Source organism: Podarcis filfolensis (genome assembly GCF_964270895.1).
Source record: "Podarcis filfolensis genome assembly, chromosome: 13".
Taxonomy (NCBI): Eukaryota; Metazoa; Chordata; class Lepidosauria; order Squamata; family Lacertidae; genus Podarcis; species Podarcis filfolensis.
The window spans coordinates 51,781,917-51,804,731 of record NC_139615.1 but is presented as its reverse complement, the minus strand read 5'-3'; the positions used below and the strand labels follow the sequence as shown (position 1 = coordinate 51,804,731).

The window sequence follows — 22,815 nt, the reverse complement described above, 5'->3', positions numbered from 1 at the left end:
ATGATGATGATGATGGTGATTGGGTCTGTCAGTTTTGGTTCTCTCCATTTCTCTTTCTTCCCAGTCTTATATTTCTGTGGTAATTTGTGTTGTTTGTCGTTGTTTAAAATCCTCATGAAAATTTATCAGCACTTTAGTCTGATTTTCTCCTGATAAACACGTGTTTATGTGCAGTTTTGACTCACACACATTTTTGCAAATCATTCCCCCCCCCAAAAAAATGCATTTTTGTGTGTTATTTTCATGGATATATTCATTTATACACACATGCATTTTGTAAAAGTTGTTTGGCTGGAGAACAGCATTGCAAAATGTGGACAGGTGCAGATTTCAGATAGCTGTTTCAGTTCCCATAGAGTATGGAAGGGGGGCTAGCTGGGGACAGAGTCAAAGCTCAATTTTCCTTGAAAATAAGAAATTAATATGGATTTTTAAAGTTGGCCTAATAAAGGTATGCTTGGCAGGGGGTTGGACTCGATGGCCCTTGTGGTCTCTTCCAACTCTATTATTCTATGATTCTATGATTCTATGATTCTAATATGTACTATGGAGGAAACTGAATCCCTTTTATTTCCTGCACAAAAGCCTCCAGATCTGCAATTAAGCCACTCCGGGGGCACTCTTGTGCCTACAAGTTTCATCTGCTTCTGCCAAAATGGAGGAAAAATGGGGAGGGGGGAGCTGTCACTGTTTCTAGCTCATGAACTTCAAGCACAGAGTTTTGCAGTATGCAGAACATCTCAAGCAAAGCAAGCAGAACTACCCAGAAACAGTCTAGAGTTTTAAGAACAACACAGAAACAGATACAAAGCAGATTTTTGGACCTGTTTATCCCCCTGCTATATAACACAACGGGCAAAGGGATTTGAAGTGGGAAGAATAGAGGTACCCTTTGTCTTCCCCTGTCCTTACCCCAACTGCCCCTGGCCTAGATAGGATTCCGGTTGCAGGCTCACTGAAATCCTGAACATCACTATTACTTGATATACTGTATCATTTTGTTGCAGGTTCCAGTTGTTGCTTTTAATTGCTCAGTTTTGTTTTTCTGCCTTTGTTAGCTGTCCTTCTGGACCAAAAGTGTGGGGTATGAATTCTAAAAATATTAAATAATAATACATGCACGAGATCATGCCATTATATCCACACAATAATCTTGAAAGCCACGTCCAGCATTACCCATTGCCTCTCTGGTATGGATTGTTGAGTATTAGTGTCTTGTTGGCAGACAATCCTGCTTGCGTCCTGCAGGCCCACCATCACCAGAACAGGTACTGCATTGGTGCAATAAAATTTTGTTTGTTAGTTATTTAGTCATGATAATTAAGGGGTGTACACTTCTGCACACTTCTCAGTCAAACAGTGATTTAGTAGTACTTGAGGAAGCTGGATGTAATGGGCCTTTGGTCTGATCCAGAAAGACTCTTCTTATGTTATTGAGGAATATCCTTACCTGTATAGTTTATTCTATGAGCAGCAGTGGACACTCAATATGGTCTTCTAGAGATGCCGTTGTTGTTGTATCTTTATACCCCTAACAGGACTAAAGGCAGATTGCAGATAAAAACATAGGGGGTAGGAATCATTAAAAAATAATTAAACATTAATAGAATTAAAATGACATACTATTAATTAATTAATTAATTAATTAATTATACTGCCCTATGCCCGTAGGTCTCAGGGTGGTTCACAACACAAAGTTACACCACAAAATAATATAAATAATAAAAACAATGAACAATACTAATGTATACAAATGAATAAAAAATATACTCCCCAACCAAAGCCCCCAGCCCACCAATACAAACTCCAAAATCCAAATTAACATACAGTTGTACTCTGGAAGTTGAACGAAATCCGTTCCAGAAATCTGTTCGACTTCTGAAAACGTTCAGGAACCAAAGTGCGGCTTCTGATTGGCTGCAGGAGTGTCCTTCAGCCAATTGGAAGCTGCAGAAGCCGTGCTGGACAGTCGGCTTCCGAAAATCTTTTGAAAACTGGAGCACTCACTTCCACGTTTCAATTGTTCGGGAGCCGATTTGTTCAGGAGCCAAGACATTTGGGATCCAAGGTACGACTGTATAACAAATACCAAAATCCAAATTAATATTTAACATTTAAAAACAATTTAAAACAACCCCAGCACCCAAATAAAACAATGCCCACCCAAGTTAACACACACACACACACACACACACACACACACACCCCAGTTAAAACCATCTGTTTAAACCATACAAATAGTTGCCATGAAAACAGCATAGCAACAGCCCTTTCATTAAAAGCAGTCAGTTCCCAAAAACCTGGTGGAAGTTGGTCTTCCCCTGCTGACATATAGAGACAGTGTTGACTTTGTGCATCATTTAAGGCATTTATAGCCTCCCTTTCTTCCATCATCGAGCTCAAGGCAGTTGCCTCTAACTACACTGTAGTCTCTTGGCTTCGGATTCCTGCTCCATGTTCTCTGGCAAGCTTCAAGGCAAAGCAGATGGGAGCTCCTCTCTGGACCGCGTTGGCATGGTCCTGGCAAGCCATAGTTTGTCTTTCTGTCATGTGCAAAGCAAACCATTGTGTGAATGGTATGGTTAGCAGTCATGTGGTTTATAAAAGAATAATACAGTGGTACCTCGGGTTACAAACAGTTCTGCTTACGAACGCTTTGGGTCACAAACTCCACAAACCCAGAAGTAGGTGTCCTGGGTTGCGAACTTTGCCCTGGGATACGAAAGCAATCCACTTCCAGGGCCGCAGGAGGCCTATGTAGGGAATGCGTGCCTCGGGTTAAGAATACTTCGGGTTAAGAACGGACTTCCAGAACGAATTAAGTTCATAACCCGAGATACCACTGTAATGGGTGGTTGGTGGGGTTGGTCACTGTCCTCAGGACTGCAGTGAGCTGGAGCAAAGATTTAATCTTTCTCCAGCCATTATAGTGGCGGTGACCCTCCCACATGCAGTGCTATTAGCAATGGGAAGAAAGCAAACTATCCCCCCCCCATGATATGTGGGGTATTAATTTTCATTGATTAAATTGACTGGGGAGGTGAAGATTGAACCTCACCCCAATGCTTGGTATTTATTTTTTAATCCACAGCATGATTGCTAATCATAACATTAGCATCCTATGTAGGTAAGCCCTCGGCTCTATTTCTTATTTATTGCACTGGGACTTGCTCAGTGTTAAATTTTTCTACCCACAATATTTTTTTTACAAACAATACAAGGCCATGTGCTGCCACTAGGAGGCAGTAAGTAACCAGTGTGAGAGGCACAACATAAAGCAAACCAGAACAGTTTCAGAAAACCAGAAAAGAGAGAAGCAGAAACCACCCAGAACATTCATTAAAATAAATAAAAGACAGTTTTTAATCTAAGGGCTAAATTGGGCCATCACTCCACAGAAAATTTAGCTGACGAAAGGCAGGTGGCCCCATGCATGGAGGAAGAAAACCTTTTTTAATATTCACTTTATATTGTAAACAAAATAATCATCATGGTTAGGGGAAACAGCTTCTAAGAAGCTTCAGTAAAATAGGATAGGAGCATCTTGATATTGTTGTAGAGAATGTCAATTACTGGAAAAGAAAAGAAAAAACCTGTGTTGTGTGTTTTGGGAAAGGGAGGTTAACAAAGCAGTCAGGATTCTCAAGTCCTGCCTCACTGTCTAGCTTAAGCTGCCTGCTGAGTCGTCTTCAGACAGTAAATAACCATCTCTCCCCCCTCCCAGCCTTGCAGTGCAGGAAGAAAAGAGAGAGGGGAGGGACTCCTTAGCCTGAGCCAAGAGGCAGCCTAACACTCTCCTCCCTCCTTCTGAGCTTTGCTGCTGGGCAAGGAGGAGGAGATAGGAGATGCTTCCAGTTCCTCTCCCTTGCCCTCCCTTAAGGGTGACTGGGTCCATGCTGCTGCCTAGAGAGGCATCTCAAACTGGCACACTGACTCCCCTGCCAGGCTGTATTGAGGACCCTCTTGGCAACGCCCACCTCCCCAAGAAAGTAATAAGTTATGACTTCCGTGCCCAAATGTGCTTATATACCTGAAAGGAGTCAAGGCAAAGCAATCACAGATTCTCATCAATGGAATGAATCTGAGCGTACAAAAGAAATTCCAATTTTCCTGTGCCAATCCTTGCTTAAACTGATAGTGCCAGATCAGTTTCCATGACGTAATGATTTATCCTCCAGTTTTTGTCTTGATAGAAGAAAAAAACGCTATTACTTAGTGCATCTATTGTTTAGCTTAAATTGTTAGAAGAGTCAGGTTCCAAAATCTATAGCTGCTGCCTGGCTGTATGAGGAAGTTGCATAAAGAGGTCTCCCTGGGTTCCCTACCTGCAGGTCTTTCTGATTATGCAGCACTGTGAAATGGCATATTAAGAAGTTCTTGAATTTGCCAGGAGAGGACCAATATCTTATTCTATTTCCAAAAACCTAAAAAGCAGGCCACTTTGCTTTTGCTTACCACATCTCCTTAGGGCAGGGCTCAAAGCCAACACACACATAAGCCCTGGACATGCCTAAACCTCAGTTTCAAATCCTAGTTAATAGCAAATCTTGGAAAACCAAGATCCTGGGCTCATCTACACTTCTGCTTGTCCTTCTGCTTTCCCCCAGGGAAACCTCTTTATCGCAAATGTCTGTCGGTTTTATAAAGATTGATGTTTGCTCCAATTCACCAGTAAAGAGTGAGTTTCCTGGGGAAAGTGGCAGAGCAAACAGATAACTGCTCAGACCTGTCCCTAGAAAGCATGCGACAAGTGGGAAACCTCTTGGCCCCCTGCTTTCAAGGCACAGAAGAAGTGAAGTGTGGGGTGAGCTCAAAGTTCAAGTGTTTTTTGCACTCTTCCCAATTCACCATTTTAAAAATAGGGATATGTGTTGTAAGTTCTTGAAAAAACAAAAACAAAATTGACTTCTGTTATGTGCTTCCCCAGTGTGATGCTGTGATGCCAAAATGTTTCTTTTTGGTAGCCCCTATAGAGGCAACTAAATATATACAATTGGCATGCTTGGCCACTTCCGCTTTTACACTTTGGTCATACCCACTTTGACACACAGCTTTCAGAAGATTTCCCATAGGTCAATGCAGCCCTCAGCCCAAGTCAAAAGGGATTAGGTGGGCCATGTGTGGACTAGCTTTTGGCCTACTCACGCTTCAGGTCATAAATGCACTGTGTGCTTATACTATCTGGCTACCGCAGTGCACTTTGAATGAAAGCAGAGCATTGTAGGGAGGATCTCTTAACGATGTTCTGTGATAACACTCCAGTTGTGTTATGCTCCGCGGAGTTTAAAGACCCCTGCAAAACAAAACCCCAAAATCACCACCACCAGTGATTGCATTGGGTAAAATGCATAGCAGGGGCTGCATTGGGGCAGAGACACTCTCTCTACACTGGCTTTGCTTCAGTTTGCCTGGATGGCATAGCGGGGGGGGGGGGTTGTGTAGGTGGGAGTGTCACATCCCATGGTCTGCACATTGGTACACATTGCACATGGTGCACATTGTGTGTTTCAGATTGTTTTATTGCCAACCACACCACATTCTTTTTAAAAAAGCAGTTCCCCTTCTCCTTGGAGCATTTTATGTCAGAGTAACCCAGGAGACTCCATATCCCTGCCCCTAAGTAGAGGGGGCTTTGGGGGCCTGACCTGGATCCTAGTGTGGAGGGTAGGTGGGCTTCCAATTTGAATCAGGCCCTCCAGCAATTTGCATAGGGTGAAAAAGCCATTTTCATAAATATGTCTTTAAATGTCACCTTTTGGATTTGATTATGCTGTTGTTAGATACCAAAACATGTTTCATGTTCTTAACTATATTTATAGTTTGATGTTCTCCCATCTTATTTCTCACATTATCTTTGACAACAGCTGTCCTGAATCTCTGCTGACATGATATAATGAGATATTTTAAACCTCACAAGATTCGTTACTGCTCTCTTATTCTAGTGAAATATCAAAGGAATTGAAGCTTTGACATTTGCTTCCATCTGATATGTGGCATCAACTAGACAAGTCACCTTTAATGCAATCTACAAGATTACTCATTTGGCTTTTGTTGCAAATGATAAGTTTTTGAAAAATTCCTATGACTAACACGTTATGTGCACTTTCAAGGTCCATTGAGGAGGCTTAGCATCCACAGCTTTAACAAAGAATTTAAGGAGCCTCTTTTAGAAGTTGAGAAATAGTTTATAGCTCATTCTGCCTAGTCTTCAAGGCACCCAATGAGCAGCAATTCTGGCGGAAGTTGTTTGAAAACTGAAGCAATGTATTTTGAAGGGAAACTTATCAGATTAGACTTGCTTCCCACCTGTTGCATTCCTTTCTCTGGAAGATTTAAGAAAGACATTTAAGGGATTTAAGAAGAAGGAACTTGGTTAAGATAGATTTGGTAATACTGCTTGCTAATGTGACAAGATGAATAGAAATATCCTTGGAGCATCAAAGTAGAAAATTCAAACCTGACCCTGAACTCAAGTGTCTTGATGGATTGCAGAAATGTGTTGCTTAGGAAATGCTGATGTAGATTAAACTTCAGACAGTTCATTGTTTAAGAGTAACTTCAAGAGAAAAGAAAGGAATATTTCTGAACTTCAAACAGGTTAAGATTATAATCAGGGAAGAGACATGAAAATGAAGCAAATATTGATCTTAGGTTAGTTCAGAACCTGAAGTTGTCCCCACCGGCTGTCTAGCTACAACATTTTGCACCAGCTGGAGCTTCCAGATTAAGCCCAAATGTAGCCCCACATAGAGCACATTATGATATTCAGGTCTTGAGGTTACCAATGCCTGACTACTGTGGCCAGACCACCCCCATCCAAGAATGGCCATAGCTGGCCTACCAGCTGTGGCTAGTAAGACGTCTCCTGGTCACGGAGGCTGCCTCCAGCAACAAAGATGGACCTGGAAGCAACTATGAGCCTATTCTTTCAGAAGGGACTGCAACCCCATTCCAAAATATGCAACTGACCAATCTTCCAGAAGCTGTGAAGTTGAAATCCCTGACATGAAAACAAATCACTATGAGATTGTTCTTTAATTTTCAGTTCTTTTATTGCAGGCATGAATACAGGAACAGGTAAACAGTTCAGCCACAAAAAGCCTCCCTCAAGGCATGGTTCACTAACATATGCCATAACGTGCTGCTTCTGTTCCAGGCTGCTGATCAGTTGGTCCCATGCTGGTGTAAGTACCTGGCTCTGCAGCGGAATCTTCCGGAGATGTCTCCCTTCTCCCAACATTCTGGGATTCATTAACAGCACTCAGAATTACAAAAACACACATTAGGGGCTGATCATGCATGCAAAACAACAGATCAGTCTCAATATACTTATTGCAAACTCCTTGAGCATCAGGACATTTAAAAAAAGGAAACAGCAATATTCCACTGTATAAGTATAAACTCTCTGTTAACCAGGGGAAATAGCAAGAAATATATGAAAATGAGCCTCCAAAAACAAAAAATATATATTTGGCTGGCACATTTAACTTGGTTTTGTTGGTCACATGTAGCTGGGAGGACAATTTCTCTTAACATAAAATTTTAAACAGAAACCTAATGCCAGAATAATAAGTTTAAAACTTACATGGAGCATAACCTGATGCTGATTTAGAACTTTGCACAAGGTTTACAAAGGCAGTGTCTGTTCATTTCATGAGATCCAATGCTAGACCATACAGGGAAAATTACAGTCCTTTGGCTCCCAGTGAAAATTGGAGAATCCCTTTTACATTGTTTCTCTTGTTGCACTTTCAAGAAGGTTTACCCCAATTAAGCAAATTCATTAGGGTCTGCAAGTAAAATATTGGGAATATTTTATTTACATAAAAAACACCCCACACCACCACCTCAAAAACCCCTACCCTGGAATAATAGATTGATCTCATTGCCTGACATAAGCCGTTATGAAAAAGCCCTTCTTAGTTGAATGAGCATCTTATGACTCATGGCTCATGCAAATATGGATCAGGGTTCAATTATCTATCATGGGCATAGGATACTGTGATTTACAGAACAGTGCACCCATTGCCTTGGGACTACTGCAAGCAGCTCTGAATAGTGGTAAGAATATTGGCAAACACCAGACGATAGAGAATCTGACTATGATATAATATGCTTCCTGTGGGAGGGAAAAGAAGCAAACGGAGGTGCATTGTACTGTGATTCCCATCCCAGAAACCTGTGGATGCTCCTGAAACTCTGCAAGATATCACAGATAAACAAGCTAACACAAGTCAGATTGTGGGAAGGGAAAATAAACAGGACTTAACAGGAAAATACTGTCCACAATATTTCTAGACTCAAAAAGTCTCCCACAATGAAACAAGTGGAAATGCAATTCTTTAAAAAGAAACTGAAGATGGATTTCCAAGTCCTGAGCGTCCTTCAAAACAGGCTACATTCAGCCCTGATAAAACTGAACTTGGGCTGCTATAGAGGCCTCAGGGAGTGCAAATTTGCAATAGCTTCCACCAGAGCTGCTAACTGCAGTCCATTCAATATGGGCAAGTCTCACATGACTCATCGGCACGACTCTTTTGCCAGCCCCAAAGCAAGTTCTCCTGGGTGATTCTCAAAGAACGAGCTTTATGACTTGTGATGTATGCAGTCAGTCAGTGAGGCATCTGATATGACATTTGATCAATGGGAGTCTCTGTTAGTAACTCAAAACACTCTCGACTACATGCAGAATCAAGCCTGCTTGGGTGATAAGGAGTTTCTAGTCTCTAAAAGACTGGAAATGAAAATTTCCCAGTCACTTGTTCAACTCTTTCAGAGCATGTGTAAAAAGATGCGTAATGATAATGTTTTATCAAAACTTCCGTTCTGCAATTTCAGACAGAAAAGTGATTATATACAAGGAGCACAGTGCTTTGGCGGAAAGTCAAATATTTAGCATCTATCAGAAAGGCTGTCACTATTGTAATGTTCATTCAGTCTTGGTATCTGTCTGCCAGGCAAATGTGGCTGTTATCCACTAGGCATAGTCCTTTTCCCCTGGGTCATTCCAGATCAAGGGAGCCAACATTTTTACCTCATGTCATTCAATTTTCTGCATAATTTGTACGCTTGTTGAATGATCAAAACTAAGTTTAAATCTGAAATGTTAGCTTTTTATCTCATCCTGTTTGTGATTTATGAGTGCTTGAAATTTCAAAAATTGACCATTTTGAACTACACAAAAACCTTAAAAGCTCAGACCAGCATTGAGATATGTCAAAACTAAAGACACCAATCTCTTCAGAACCTCATGGGCTTTAGTATGATATATCACAAGATGGACTTTAAAATTTAAATTTAAGTTACAAAAATTTAAAAAGTGATAAAAAATTTAATATGATTAACCATTTTTTAAAATATTGCTTTCATTATTTAATATTTCTAAGATCTACCTGCAAAACTTCAACTTGGGATCTCAACAGGGTCATATTGGAAAAAATGCTTTGTACATACATGTCTGCCTCATTGGGTTCTATATGGGATAAATGGGTTCTATATGGGATAAATGGGTTCTATATGGGATAAATGGGTCTTCATGCAGTAAAACATAACAGAAGAAACAAGACTTCAAACTATAATATCCATTTCTTTAGAAGGTTATGCAATTAAAAGATATCTGAAATGCTAGTCAGGCTTTTCTTTTGAAAATGTGTTCCAAAGCAGAGTGATAGAATTACTGCTTTGAAAGAATTATTGTTAGTACGTCATTTCATGAACATTAAAACAAAATTCATATAAAACAAAATTATGTCCCAATAAGGTAGACATGTATGTACAAAATATTTTTTTCCAGTGTGATCCCATTGAGATCCCAATATGAAATTTCACAGGTAGATCTTAGAAATATTAAATAATCAATGCAATCTTTTTGAATTTCTTAAATCATATTAATTTTTAATCACTTTTTAAAATTTAAAATTTCGTAATTTAAATTTTAAAGCAAGTCCATCTTGTGACAAATTATATTAAAGCCCGTGAGGTTCTAAAGAGATTGGTGTTTTTAGTTTTGACATATCTCAATGCTGGTCTGAGCTTTTAAGGTTTTTGTGTAGGCCAAAATGGTCAATTTTTTTGAAATTTCAAACCCTCATAACTCACAAATGGGATGAGATAAAAAAGCTAAAAAAATTAGATTTAAACTTATTTTTGATCATTCAACAAGTGTAAAAATTATTAAGAAAATTGGATGACTTGAGGGGGAAAAGTTGGATCACTTGATATGGAATGCGTCCCCCTCTCTATTGTGTGCTTTTGTGTAGGAGGAGTAATGCCTCTTTAACAGAGTTCAGACATACAGCAGTTTAATATAGTAAGTGGCAACACCTATTTAATACAGTTCAGGCATACAGGAGTTTAGGAGACGCTTTATATTATTGGTGCCTATTTTGAAATTTATTCAGGTACCATAAATCACAGAAGCCCTCCCAACACTTATGCCATTTTCTTTTTATCACAAGTTCTTCATCAGTAGATTTTCAAAAGATATTCAGTTTTAACTCCTTACCCTACTGTGAAAGACCTGAACCTGTTCTACTTATCGGCTATCACCAAGGTTTGGGTAACCCGGTGTTGTTGGACTACCAGAATAATTGTTGATGTTAAGAGTACCAAGAAAAAGGGTTATATCTGTAACAGAAAAACAGAGTTACCAGACCATATAAAGCAAAAATTTCTCTAACTGATGACTAACGGTAGTTTCAGAATTGAACTACACTTTTAGGCACTGCTTAAAATTGGGAAGACAAAGTTTTCTAAGAAACTTGACCTTTAATAGTGTATGTTCTTTAAGGCCTTAATATTCACCAGCACTTACATACATGCTTAACTTATATGCATGTAAGAATTTCAAATGTGGTTTTCCATGGTATGTCATGTAATTTCAGAGGAAAGCCTTTCCTTGCCCTCTGCTGTACATTGTAAAGGCCTTTGGCTATGCACAATAAATTGACTGAAGTTGAAATTCGCATGCAGAAGTTTGCAGATTAGAATTTCACTTAAAAATCTAATTTTCGATTTTATTTGGTATGATAACATGGGGATCAATGGAAGCAAACTGGAATAACTGAAAATTGATTGTATTATTTTAATATAAAATTGAATTAACAAGGTTTTTATTTCCTGAAAGCGTAGGTGGGTTTGTGCATTTCCTCCTTGTGTGAGATTGAAGTTTGGAATTTTAAAAAAGCAGCTTTTATTTTTCTATGGAGACTAACAGTCCTAGGGTAAGATGGAATCACAACTCCGCCCTACCCTTCCCTTGCCACCATGTAGAAGTATTATATAACAAACAGCCATTATTTGTTTAAAAAACAAAACAAATGAACAACAGTAGACTGCTGCAATTTTCAGATCTACAAAATGACCTTTTGTATACGCTATCAAAATATTCTGCATAATATTTATCCCTGTGCAGTTATTAACATATATACAGAATATTGTTTCTTAATAGAAAGCAATATACATATAGGAGAAATCTAGGAGAAAAAGAACACCGTGTGTGTGTGTGTGTGTATTCCTCAGTGTTCCTCTTCATTCCAGATTTACCAAAAATTCGCCTCAACTCGATTTTGTAGTTTTTAAAAATCCTAACATTCAGCAGAAATAAATGACAGACAGAATCATAGACTGGGATCTGAAGAGAGGCTTAGGTTCAGGGAGGGGCTGGTCCCAGTCCATTTGAGTTTCCTCTTACAAACAGGTCTTGAAACTACTCTCTGTTTGAAAAGCTGTTTGCCATGCGGAAGAGAGAGGGGCTGCTGTCTGAGGTAAAATACTGAATTCTAAACCCCTTTTTCACGGGGTATAGAACCACTAGTTTCATGGTTCTTTGGATCCTCGCCAGAGTAACAAATATACAAAGAAAGTCCTTGAATTAACTCTTTTAGCCAACTGATTAATCCAGGATTGTAATATATCATATTGTAATGATACATTATGTTGTGCACGCAGACGCACACACACACAAGCAAAGGAATGTAAACAGACGGAAGGCACGAAAAGGCCCCAATCCATTCTCTGAACGAGACAGAAGTGAGAAGTTTCATAATTCTGTCATCAGCAGTCTTTTCATCAACTTTTCTCGCTCAAGTTCCCGCCTTAGAGTCTCAGCACTGTGGAATGAATGAACACACAAAGCAGTTATGGGCAGAAGATGCTGCAGATTTCTGTTAAAATAATTAACATTCCAGTAACACCAACCATAGAGAAAGGTTGCTTTTTGATCAAGTAAAACATCCTGAAAATATTCCACTGCGTAAGAAGAAATGTGACTCACATTGTGAGTTTAGTAACAAATACACGCCCAATCAAATCTCTTTCAGCAGCTTCTTTCCCCTGAGGTCGCTAATGATCTACTGAGCTAGAGTAAGCCTAGAGCATAAACTAATAGGGTTGTATTCAATGGGAACTTTGTGCATAGGTCTTCAAGCGCTGCTTACCCCCATTTTGGATGGGTGACAACTGCAGCTTCTTGCAGTCCTGCACCATCCCTGGGCAGCCAGATCATGCAGGGCCAGATGTTAACCCCCCCCCCCAGTTGTCTGCATTGCATTATGGGATTGCATGTCAAATCTCTTGGTTCAAATGACCCCTAGTAGGCAGAGCCTCCCTGGTGGGCCGTGAGTCAGACGTTCCCACTTGGCTCCCTCAGTGACAATAAAAGCCGATCACGTCAGTGACCCTCAGCACGGTCAGCAGAAGAGCAGCCACCCCCCCCCCAGTTAGGCTACAGTGCTTTTGTTTAACCATCTTTTGCTTTCTAGGTCAATGTCAATTGCATTAAGTCTAACCATATTTATTTTACAGGTAGGTTCTAACAATGTTTTTCTTTCTTGTACTGCCTGACCTTGCTATGGATACCAATGGTTGCCATATTTGGAGCTGAGATAGACTCCGTTTGCAGGTTTTGCCTTCCCCATAGCAAAATGTCACATAGCAAAATGGGTGAATTGGTGCATCAACCTGAGTGGAACCCGCAACATACTTGGGGTACCCCATTAACGGGGTCTTGGTGGAAGTCTCCGTCCAGTAGCCAAGTGTGGGGCAGACAGGTCATAGAGCTTCCAGTGGCAGCCTGAAGATTGATCTGGTTTCTGATCAATAGTATGCCCTACTTCCTTATGACTGTGCCTGTAGTGTGAAGGAGATCTATATGCAGGGGGACTTTCTAGTTCACTTTATGGCCTATTAGACTCTTGGAATTTAATTTTTGCTAGAGTTTGCATGTAGAAGTGTTGGTATGAACAGAGGAGAGCAAGAAGAGAGAGGCAGAGATGTGTTATCATTGAAGAGGAAATGGCAGTGGAGAAACCTATGAAACAGAGGTCAAAACAAGCTAAGGTGGGTCAGAGAAGCAAAGAAACAGAAAAGGGTTGAAGGACTCAACAAGGAAACGAGGTGGGTATGACAATAGGAGGGAATTGAGAAAGAGTGGTCCAGAAAAGGACTAGCTAGCCAGTCACTCCTCCGAGGAAGAAAGCAGACAAAGGCTTCTGGGGTCAATTACCTCACTGGCGGAACAAAGAATAGGAATACAGTGGTACCTCGGATTAAGTACTTAATTCATTCCGGAGGTCCGTACTTAACCTGAAACTGTTCTTAACCTGAAGCACCACTTTAGCTAATGGGGCCTCCCGCTGCTGCTGGAGCATGATTTCTGTTCTCATCCTGAAGCAAAGTTCTTAACCTGAAGCACTATTTCTAGGTTAGCGGAGTCTGTAACCTGAAGCGTATGTAACCTGAAGCGTATGTAACCCGAGGTACCACTGTACATAGAAAGGGCAACAAAGGGTTTTCTATGATGAGATGGAGCCACTTAGGAAAGTGATGCTAAGATGGGGAATTAGCAGGGGCTCCTTGGGCACAGACTGGCACGCCCATCTCTTTCAGTCCTGGAAAGCATCAGCTGCTGAGGAAGAGAAATCTGGATCAGGAACGGCTTGACCATTTGCTACCACACCATTTTCTCTTCTCTGCAGCTGCTGTTTGGCCTTCCACAGAAATGTTTGTGTACCATTATGAAGACACAACTTTTCCTTAACAAGGCAAATAGTAGCTGTTGGGTTGGCAGCAACTTTCATTAGAAAAATTGGGTGGGAGTGAAAGGTTAAGCTACACTCCCTGTTTGCCATAGGCCCAATCTAGAACAGTCCTTCTGCAGTTGCAATGCACCCATTCATCCTATCATCTTTTAAACATGAGACCATTTTTGGATGCCAGTGTGCAGGCAAGTGTGAAAGGCTCACCACTAGCTATCCCTGGAGAAACCTTGGGGCTCTGAGGACCCCGAGACTCACAATGAGGCAAGTCTCATAGCTATCTATTCACTTGGGGTTCTGGCTCTCCCCCCCCCCATATAACCCCTGGCAATCTACCTCTGCAACAGGGCCACCCTTGGCAGGAAAAGAACAAGATTCCTCCCCCCTGATGTTCATGATACTTCACAAATAATATAGGGCTACTTCTAGAAAATGACACAGAAGAAGGGATGACATATATCTAGCTAGTGCAGTTCCAAGTACTTGGCATAAGTTACCATACACTGTGGAGATAAGGATATTGTGCCAGGCAGGTCACAGAAAAGTAAATGAGGTGGCAAGAATTCTGGAAGGATAAGAGGCAGCGGGCGAGAAAAGGTGTAGTTTGAGGGGGAGAGAGACCTTCAGTGCCTCAGGTGATGGGAATTGGGCAAGCAAACATCTCAGGGAGGGATTATATCTGGATAGAAGAGATGGGGCATTTTAAAAGTTAGAATGAGAAATATCAGCGGGAGAGCATTGAGACAGATCAGAAATCCATATAAGGATTTAAGGAGGGTTAGAGGAGAAACAAGAAAGGTGTGGCACTAAATTGCAGGTAGAACTGAGTGGACCAAGGTGAGAAGATGGAAGAAAAGAGAGGCAAAGATTTCAATAGTCTGAGAGTCATTTAGAATGCAAATCAAAGAGGCTTCACCAAGACAGAGAAGAAGGGCTGTACTTTTGTGTAATGTTGTAAAGGGATAAGTTAATATGGGAAAGTGCGGCAGTTGTGGGCATTTTGAAGGGTTACTGCTACAGTAAATACTGATTAATACCCATTTGTATGGAAGATTTTCATTGACATGGAAACACTCCCCTGATTTAACATCTTCACACCATCCCTTATCAGGTTTCTCAGCCGACAGGTTGTCATAGCAACTTAAATATAATTAAGCATGAATATTCTGAAGAAGAGACCATGGCTGATGAGGGCTTGAGCATGTGGGAAGCCCAGGCAAAACAGCAGCGCCTTCCCTCTTCCTTCCCTGCCCCCAGGCTCTCGCTTTGCTTCCTCGACCCACATCTGAAAACTGGCCCCATGAGACACGCTTATTGACTGGTGAGAGACTTTAGAAAGTAAGCCACATAATACTTCCGTGGAAGGTACCTGTCTGTCAGAGAAATTGGTTTGTGAGATGAATAGATGGTCTGCACCGTTGGCGTCGGAAAGGTTCCCACCAGAGACTTTGTCACAGATGTTGGGGCAACTGGTGATAACATCTTTGGAGATGACTGTACTACACAGCATTGTTGCTTGTTGTCTATGAATTCTGCCTACAAATGAACATAAAAGAAAAAATAGGCTTGTTGTATCTTTCCCTGTTCCCATTTCATCCACACATTTGATATCAGCAATGGTCTTTTAAAAAAGGGCACAGCTAGATGTCAAAAGGCCATTGAGCCAAAAAACTATGATCATAATGATTGTGATGAAGAGGACCATCCAGATTTTTAGGCAAAGGTTCCTCAGCATAGTGCACTTGTTGGGGATAAAATTCATTAGTTTTTACAAACCTCTACAGAGTTCTAAGTATAAAGTCTCTCCTAAATTCTGTAATAATTTCTGACACTTTTAACTGACAATTTTGTCAGGCTTAATACTGATTTCCCCAAACCACCTGCTACAATGAACCCTAGGAGAAAGATGCTATGGGTGATAGTCAACTACCCTGTTTTACTCAGAGTAGACCCATTGAAATGATTGACATGAGCAAGAGAGGCCCATTGATTTCAATAGATCTACTCTGAGTGAAACATAGTTGACTACCACACCCTATATCAACATGTAGAATTTGAAATTTTAGACTAGTAATAAACAGTGTTATTTATGGTATGACGTTGGGAATGTATGGGGGCAGCATTGGGGGGCCTGGAACTCAGGGTCTGCGTGACTGGGCATCTGCTGAGGGTCCATACTCCAGCAGGGGCTGGCTGACGAGGCTGGCTTGCTCTCCTGGCCATTGCAACCTGCTTGTTCGTCTGCCTCTCAAGTTTGGCCCAGACAACGGTGGTGCGGAAAAAGAGCAGATGTTGCCACTGCTGCTGCTTCCTTGCTCATTGTCACTCTGCCTGGCAGTGGAGCAAGTGGAAACAGCAATGAGGAAGAGGAGCAGCAGCAACTGGCGATAATGGCAGTGAAGAGGGAGACCTGCCGAGAGAGAAGAGCCCTTGGCAGGTGCCTGACCCAAAAGCCTTCTAAACCCTGGATCCAGCAATGGTGCCACTTTTAAGAGCCAGCACCTTGGGGGTAGGGGGAGGGTGTTCAAATGGGCGATGTGGAGGCGTTCTTGCAGATGGCACACCCAGGTGACAGCAGCTGAGCTGCAAGCCCAATGGCAGCTTTCCACACCCTTGACGTGCTCAAGGAGCTTCTGCTGTTTTATCTGAACAAGGCCAAGATATTCTCTCTGCTCTTCACACCTTATTCCAAAGTATATCAAATGCTGAAGTTGGCCAATGTCAAAGGAGAGGGAAATCTGAAATTGTGGGGCACATGCACAAACACATATATGCATGCATGGCCAAGCAACCCTTTTGCTCCCAAGGGCACATTGGGTGGTGGGGACTCAGCACTCACAGATGTATGCGGTACAGACATATAAAAGCACATGCCTGCTCACCCTCGCAGACACACACACAGAGAGAGAGAGAAACAAAGGCAGGTGTGCAATGGGCAGGGATACTTTGTGCCTTCCCTGACGACTGGTGCTGGGAAGAGTTGAGGAGTGTGCTGATCCTACCAGCAACCCCATCGCGTATCTCCCCCTACTCCTCAGCTGATTGGTGCTGGCAATTGCATTTCTCTCAGCCTGTTTCGTGGGCTGAGGAGAGCATGGTTGCAATGAGAAGGAAGACACAAGGAGAGAGTCATTCCCATGTAACTTCCTAATCATGTAAATCACGTTCCCACAGTCAGCCCTGTAGGGTTCAGATGCCTTGCTGTAATGAGAAGCGAGAAACTGATGATGTAGTTCTGGATACTTACTGATCTGACAGTGATTACAATAAATGTACAGTAATTGCAATTGATGAATGTTTCAGAAAAGCCAGCAACCACTAACTGTTAAAAAAAACCCCATCCCAGATTGTTTTGGTTTTTTTAGTGATCATCTGTGCAATCCCACATATGTGTGCTGTGCAAGGAAGATTGTTTGCGGATTTCTAGAGCTAGGTTAGCATTTTGACCGGAAACCCAGCTCCATGCATATGCTCAAGGGGGAGGGCATGGTTCCTGTCTTCCTGCTCAGTTCCTAACAGACTGTAGCCCTGGCTATATATGCAAACACGGAGCAAAAGCAGGACAACAGCGCCACCTGCAGCAGGAAAGGAGGGCTTCCAACCGGATGATCAATACTTACCACAAGCCCACCCAGCTGGGCTACAGAGTTCCCAATCAGGCTCTCTTTATGATGTCTGTTGGACAGCAAGCAGGTGCAGTTTGGAGGGAACAGCCTCCTGGGCCAAACTGGGACGTATGCCAAGTCTAATTTGGCCCATTGGCCAGAAGCTCTCCATCCCTGGGTTTGAAGTTCTAGCCATGGAGTCTGAATTTATTTATTTATTACACAGAGTCACAGTCTAAATATGGAATGTAGGAGGGTAGCAGACTGTCAAAGGAGTCTTTACCAAGGGCCATGAAGGCTGCTCCTGGGATTGCCAGGGTGCAGAAATATACAATGTTTGATTCAACACTTCTGAAAACATAAGATATGCTGCCTTTATCTGTCCCCACCCTTAGGTGAAACACACAGGTTCCTTGGTAGGTGGGAAACAGATGCAAAGAGGAACTGTGCAGTTTTTATATTAATAAAGCTGGGCATTAATTTTAGGTGATGTACTGGATTAAAAAAGGTCAGTGGAAGCCAAATTGGAAGCCAACCTAGATAGCTTTGCCTAGTGGCTGAAGGAAATGCTCCCTTGGATAATCAAGTTCCATCATAAGATAGAACAAGATACTCTTTCTCCATTTTGGGATCCTGCTGTTGAACAACTAAACTCAGTATCCAAGTCACACCAAAAAACAAAGCTATACCTCTTACATCATCATATAAAGAGACTCAGCAGAGGAAAATGTAAGTACCATGTTACAGACTGTAAAACAACTACATGGTATTGTGGAAGAAATCAAGGGCAAACACACAATGGCATTCATATGCTATGTCTCAGACACATTACTCTCACGTTACTGCTTACCACTACTAGTTTCGGAAGCTGCATTGACACCATGTTAGCCACAGTCCATAGCGATCCTGTCGTTTCATGACAAATACTGCTGTGTGGTGCATTTCCCCCCAAAATCAGCCACAGTTCAAGTAGAAAACTCAAACCACATCCCTTTCATATTTAAGAATGGTGTGATCATTTGAGACAGCCATCATGCATGTGCAGATTAGTGTGCACACACAGACGACAGCTTTGTGAATGGAAATTCAAGGTGGGCTGTTGCAGAGGCCCCCCTGCCCCCTCTACAACACTCTGGAAATGTGTCTTGAAATGCGGCAGGGGGAAACTATTTTGCTGTGTTTTAAGCTCCTAATGTGAACATGCCCTCCGTGTCCTATAGTGTTCTCATTATAATCCTTGAGGCCGGAGCTGATCTAGGCAGATTAAGAGATAAAGCAGGAGAAGAAACCAGGGTGTGTTTTTTCCACCAGAAAGCAGAGACACCTGAAAAAGAACTATTTAATTTGGAAAACTGAGCAGCAGAAACATCTAAACAGACAAAGAAGAAGTCAAGGTTATAACAGATGAGTCCACATATGAAGTATACTATAGGATGGAGGGGCGCACCTACAAGCTGCATAACATAACAAGCAACCAGGTATTGACTTCAGCACAAAGGACAAGATTATTCTAGCAGATGGAAAATCATAATCACAGAGATTATGTTGCAACACACCATCAAAGCGGACAGATCAGATTTTCATGAAATATGTCTTTTTTGTCCCAGGCTGAGGGAAACCCTCTATGAGGGAAATGCCTTGTTAGCAACTGTCTCATAGTGTACTCGCTCCCATATAACTGGACTCAAAGGTGTGTGTTACTTGTTGGATCAGTGCCTTAGCTTGCTTAGCCAGGCTGTTGAGACTCTTGATCCTTTTTGCCTATGTACCATCAAGGGTGCAGCCAGGATTTATTTTTGGGGGGAAGCATTATCCTGGGGGGCAGAACTGAGTTATCTGTGATGGAACTGGTCAGTTAGTTAAGATGGGGGGACAACTGCCCCCCTGGCTACCATACTGATTTCAGCATTAAGTATTTTGGCAGGAACTATACTCTTCACGCTCCAGTGAGAGTCAGGACAGCTGCCACCAATCGTTCAATATAATCACTTTAAAAAATGCCCTCCCTAGTTAGGTGCTTTTGCCTCCATCATTATTAATTTTCAGGATGAACTTGTAAACAGCCTTGGCAGCTGAAGAAAAAGTGACTGAGATGCAGTGGGAAAAGTGATATAGAGAATAATCCGTGTGAAATTGCAACGGTCAGTAATTAAAGATAAAAAGGTAAACTGGCTATGTGGGCACTGATTGGGCTGGAGTTGCCTCCAATAGTCCACCATCCTAGAAGCAAGGGAGAAAGACCTAATCATCGCCTGCCTAGTTTGAGCTTTGAGAATGCAGCCACTGTGGGAGTGCAGGAACCACCTTGAGCATAGCTGAGCATAGCTTGGGCTTCCCACCAAAGTGTTAGCCTAGCTCTATGAAATTCTGGTGACATCATATGCAGGCACAGAGATAATATGTGAAACTGCTCAGAGGCCATGAAGAAGAACGAGAGGAAGAGCTGTTCCTCTCTTTATAAACCCAGTTCTTAAAGGAATATAAGATGAACATAGAAGAAAAAACTCATGCTGATTTTTAAAAAATTTGCTCTTTAAGAACAACAATGTTATAAAAGAAAAAGAAAAAACCACAACAGCTTTTTGTATAAGCCAAAAATGAGACACTTTAAATAAAGAAGCATTGAAAGGATATATACACATATTGGCAACCAAATGTGACTAAGCATGAGAGCAAAACATTCAGACTGAGAAGCTGAATTGCAGGATCTGTCCATCCTTTAAGTACAGTTATTTTTAGCAGGGGTTATAAAGTGCTGTTGAGCATAGAACAATTTGGGTGTTAAGAAAACTGAAAGAGAAAGTCCCAGTACTGGACTTCATGTATAATATATTATCAGATATGTATACACACCATCATACATAATGGTATATGTTTGCCATTCAAAGTTGCTTAAAATAAAGCTGGGTTGAAATAGAAGGTACAAAATCCCAACCTTCACCTGTGTGCAGTGATTTTTCACACCCCTTTGAAAAAGCAGGTGGAACTGTTTGTGAAAGGAGAGGTGTCAAGGGAAGAGGCAACAGCAGCACACACCCCCGACAAGACAATCCGGCTGACATCCAGCCAGGCCTAATTGATTGGCTGGGGCCAAATGTAGATCACGTGCCCATTGAGATGTGCATCCAAATCATATTCATCCATTTGATTTGATTTTTATAATTTCTGTCCTGCCACATGAAACATAATTAAAAACAGCACTATTACAGAAAAAGGAACCAAGATAAAACACAGAGCAGCAATATGAGCCAGGTTTAAGCTTTGCTTGAAAATACAACAGTGAGAAGCCTTGTGTGATTTAAACGGTCTTTCTCTAGTGCCAGAAAGACACCAGGAAGGCATTTCAAAACTGAGAAGCCACAACTGAAAAAGCCCTTTCACATGTTCACAACCATCTGATGTCTAGACTGAAGTCACTGGTGTGTGTGTGTGTGTGTGTGTGTGTGTGTGTGTGTGTGTGAAATGAAGCTCAGAAAGGCCTGGGAAACAAGGTTTTTAGCCAGTGGGCTTATGTGGGAGATGTCAGTTCTTAAGGTAGTCTGGTTCCAAGTTGTTTAACGCATCTGAGGGCACATCCCACTGAAAGTAATGCAGTGCAGATGAATCCCATACTCAGATCCAAATACAAATGCCATTTTGTGCTGCATTACATTCAGTGGAATATGCATCCTTACCCATATTGTGCCCCAACTAGCCATGCAAAACTGCATGAGGTTTGAGCTAGATAAGTGTGAAAGTCTTGCTAGGGGGGACAAAACCACCCCATCACGGCATCGGCCCAGATGTTTCAGCATAGTACTGCCATAAACTGAAGAAAAGAACATGGCCGCGTGCAGTTATTAGAAATGGCTAAAGTTGTGGAGATGTTGCCCCTTACATTGGATAAGATGGGATTGCACCTCTATGCTACAGAATCACACGTGTGTATCTGTATCTTTCTTCATGGCTGCAGACTGTGGAAGGAGCAGGAAGGTTCTCTGGCAACCATGGCCATAGTCATGTTAATGTTAAATGCAGTTTTTCAGTTGCATTTTCTACTTACAGAAAACTGTGGTAGTGTTGGGAAAGGATCGAAAAAGGGTTTGGATGTAGCAGCAGGGAATGCCTTTATCTTTAAGGAAGATAAAGAGAAAGACGTTACTTTCAGAACACACAAACAAAATGAAGCGAATCACTGCAAGCTCCAGCATTATGTCCGACATACCAGAATGGTTCATAATAGCACACAGATTAACTCTCGCACCCTGACACACATGCAAAAGCTAATGGTGGGGATTCAAAGGTTCACAGAAAGAGAAGGTGGACTGCTTTTATTCATGCAAGCTGTTTGAGAATCACTCCTTGAAGTGCACATTATATACGCCACAATTGTAAACAGTTTTGATCTGCTCAAGAATAATAACAATGTTTTAACATACCAGGAAGGTCTGCAAATCCTGTCATGCTACAAACCTGTTTTCACTTATTTTAGTTAGGAAAAAAAGAGTGCAGGTTCTCATAATGCTAGAACTCCTGGCCATCCAATGAAGCTGATTCTTGGGAGGTTCAGGGTGGATAAAAGGAAAGCACTTATTCACACAGCACATAGTTAAACTATGGAACTCGCTTCCACAACAGGCAGGGATGACCACCAACCTAGATGGCTATAAAAATGGATTAGATAAATTCATGGAGGAGGAGAGGGCTCTCGATGGCTCCCAGCCCCAGGGGCCAGACTCCGCCTCTGAATCCCAGCTGCTAGAAACCACAGTAGGAGACAGTTGCTCTTGTGCTCGTGTTCTGCTTGCAGGTTTCCCACAGCTTCTGGTTGGTCATTGTGAGAACAGGATGCTGGACTAGGCCCCGCAGGTCCTCTTCTTCTATTCTTATGAGTCAGACCTGGAATGGTCCCTTCTCATAAGAGGAAAAGTGAGGGAAAGACTTACAAATGCACATATCTAGCATTTACCATTGTGGTGTTACAAATACAGTCCTTTTCAGTGTTTTGTACTGTAACAAATGACTTCAACCTCAGCCAAACTATAAGATTTATATATCAAAGCTCCTTGACCAGAACATGCAGGATTGAGTCTAAGAGCCATAAATCCAGAAAAAGGATGCAGTTGGCAGATTTGTACATGAACTCCACCCTCAGCTGAAAATACAGGTTAACACAAGAAAAAGTGATTGAACAC

The 22,815-nt window shown here is 41.7% G+C and overlaps 2 protein-coding genes across 2 annotated transcripts in view; both read right to left on the bottom strand.

The window, feature by feature from the left end:
* Positions 1-22,815, bottom strand: part of MOCOS (molybdenum cofactor sulfurase) — a 563,966-nt gene that overhangs the window by 159,990 nt on the left and 381,161 nt on the right. The window lies entirely within an intron of this gene.
* The window catches only part of LOC310747468 (band 4.1-like protein 4B), a gene marked incomplete at its 5' end in the record, with an annotated part of 56,041 nt that continues 42,739 nt past the window's right edge, over positions 9,514-22,815 (bottom strand). The window contains 3 exons of the mRNA XM_083581836.1: positions 9,514-12,110; positions 15,406-15,572; positions 21,684-21,752. Of these exons, the coding sequence (XP_083437962.1) occupies positions 12,041-12,110; positions 15,406-15,572; positions 21,684-21,752 (306 nt within the window). The 3' untranslated portion in view covers positions 9,514-12,040. The remainder of the gene's footprint in view (positions 12,111-15,405; positions 15,573-21,683; positions 21,753-22,815) is intronic.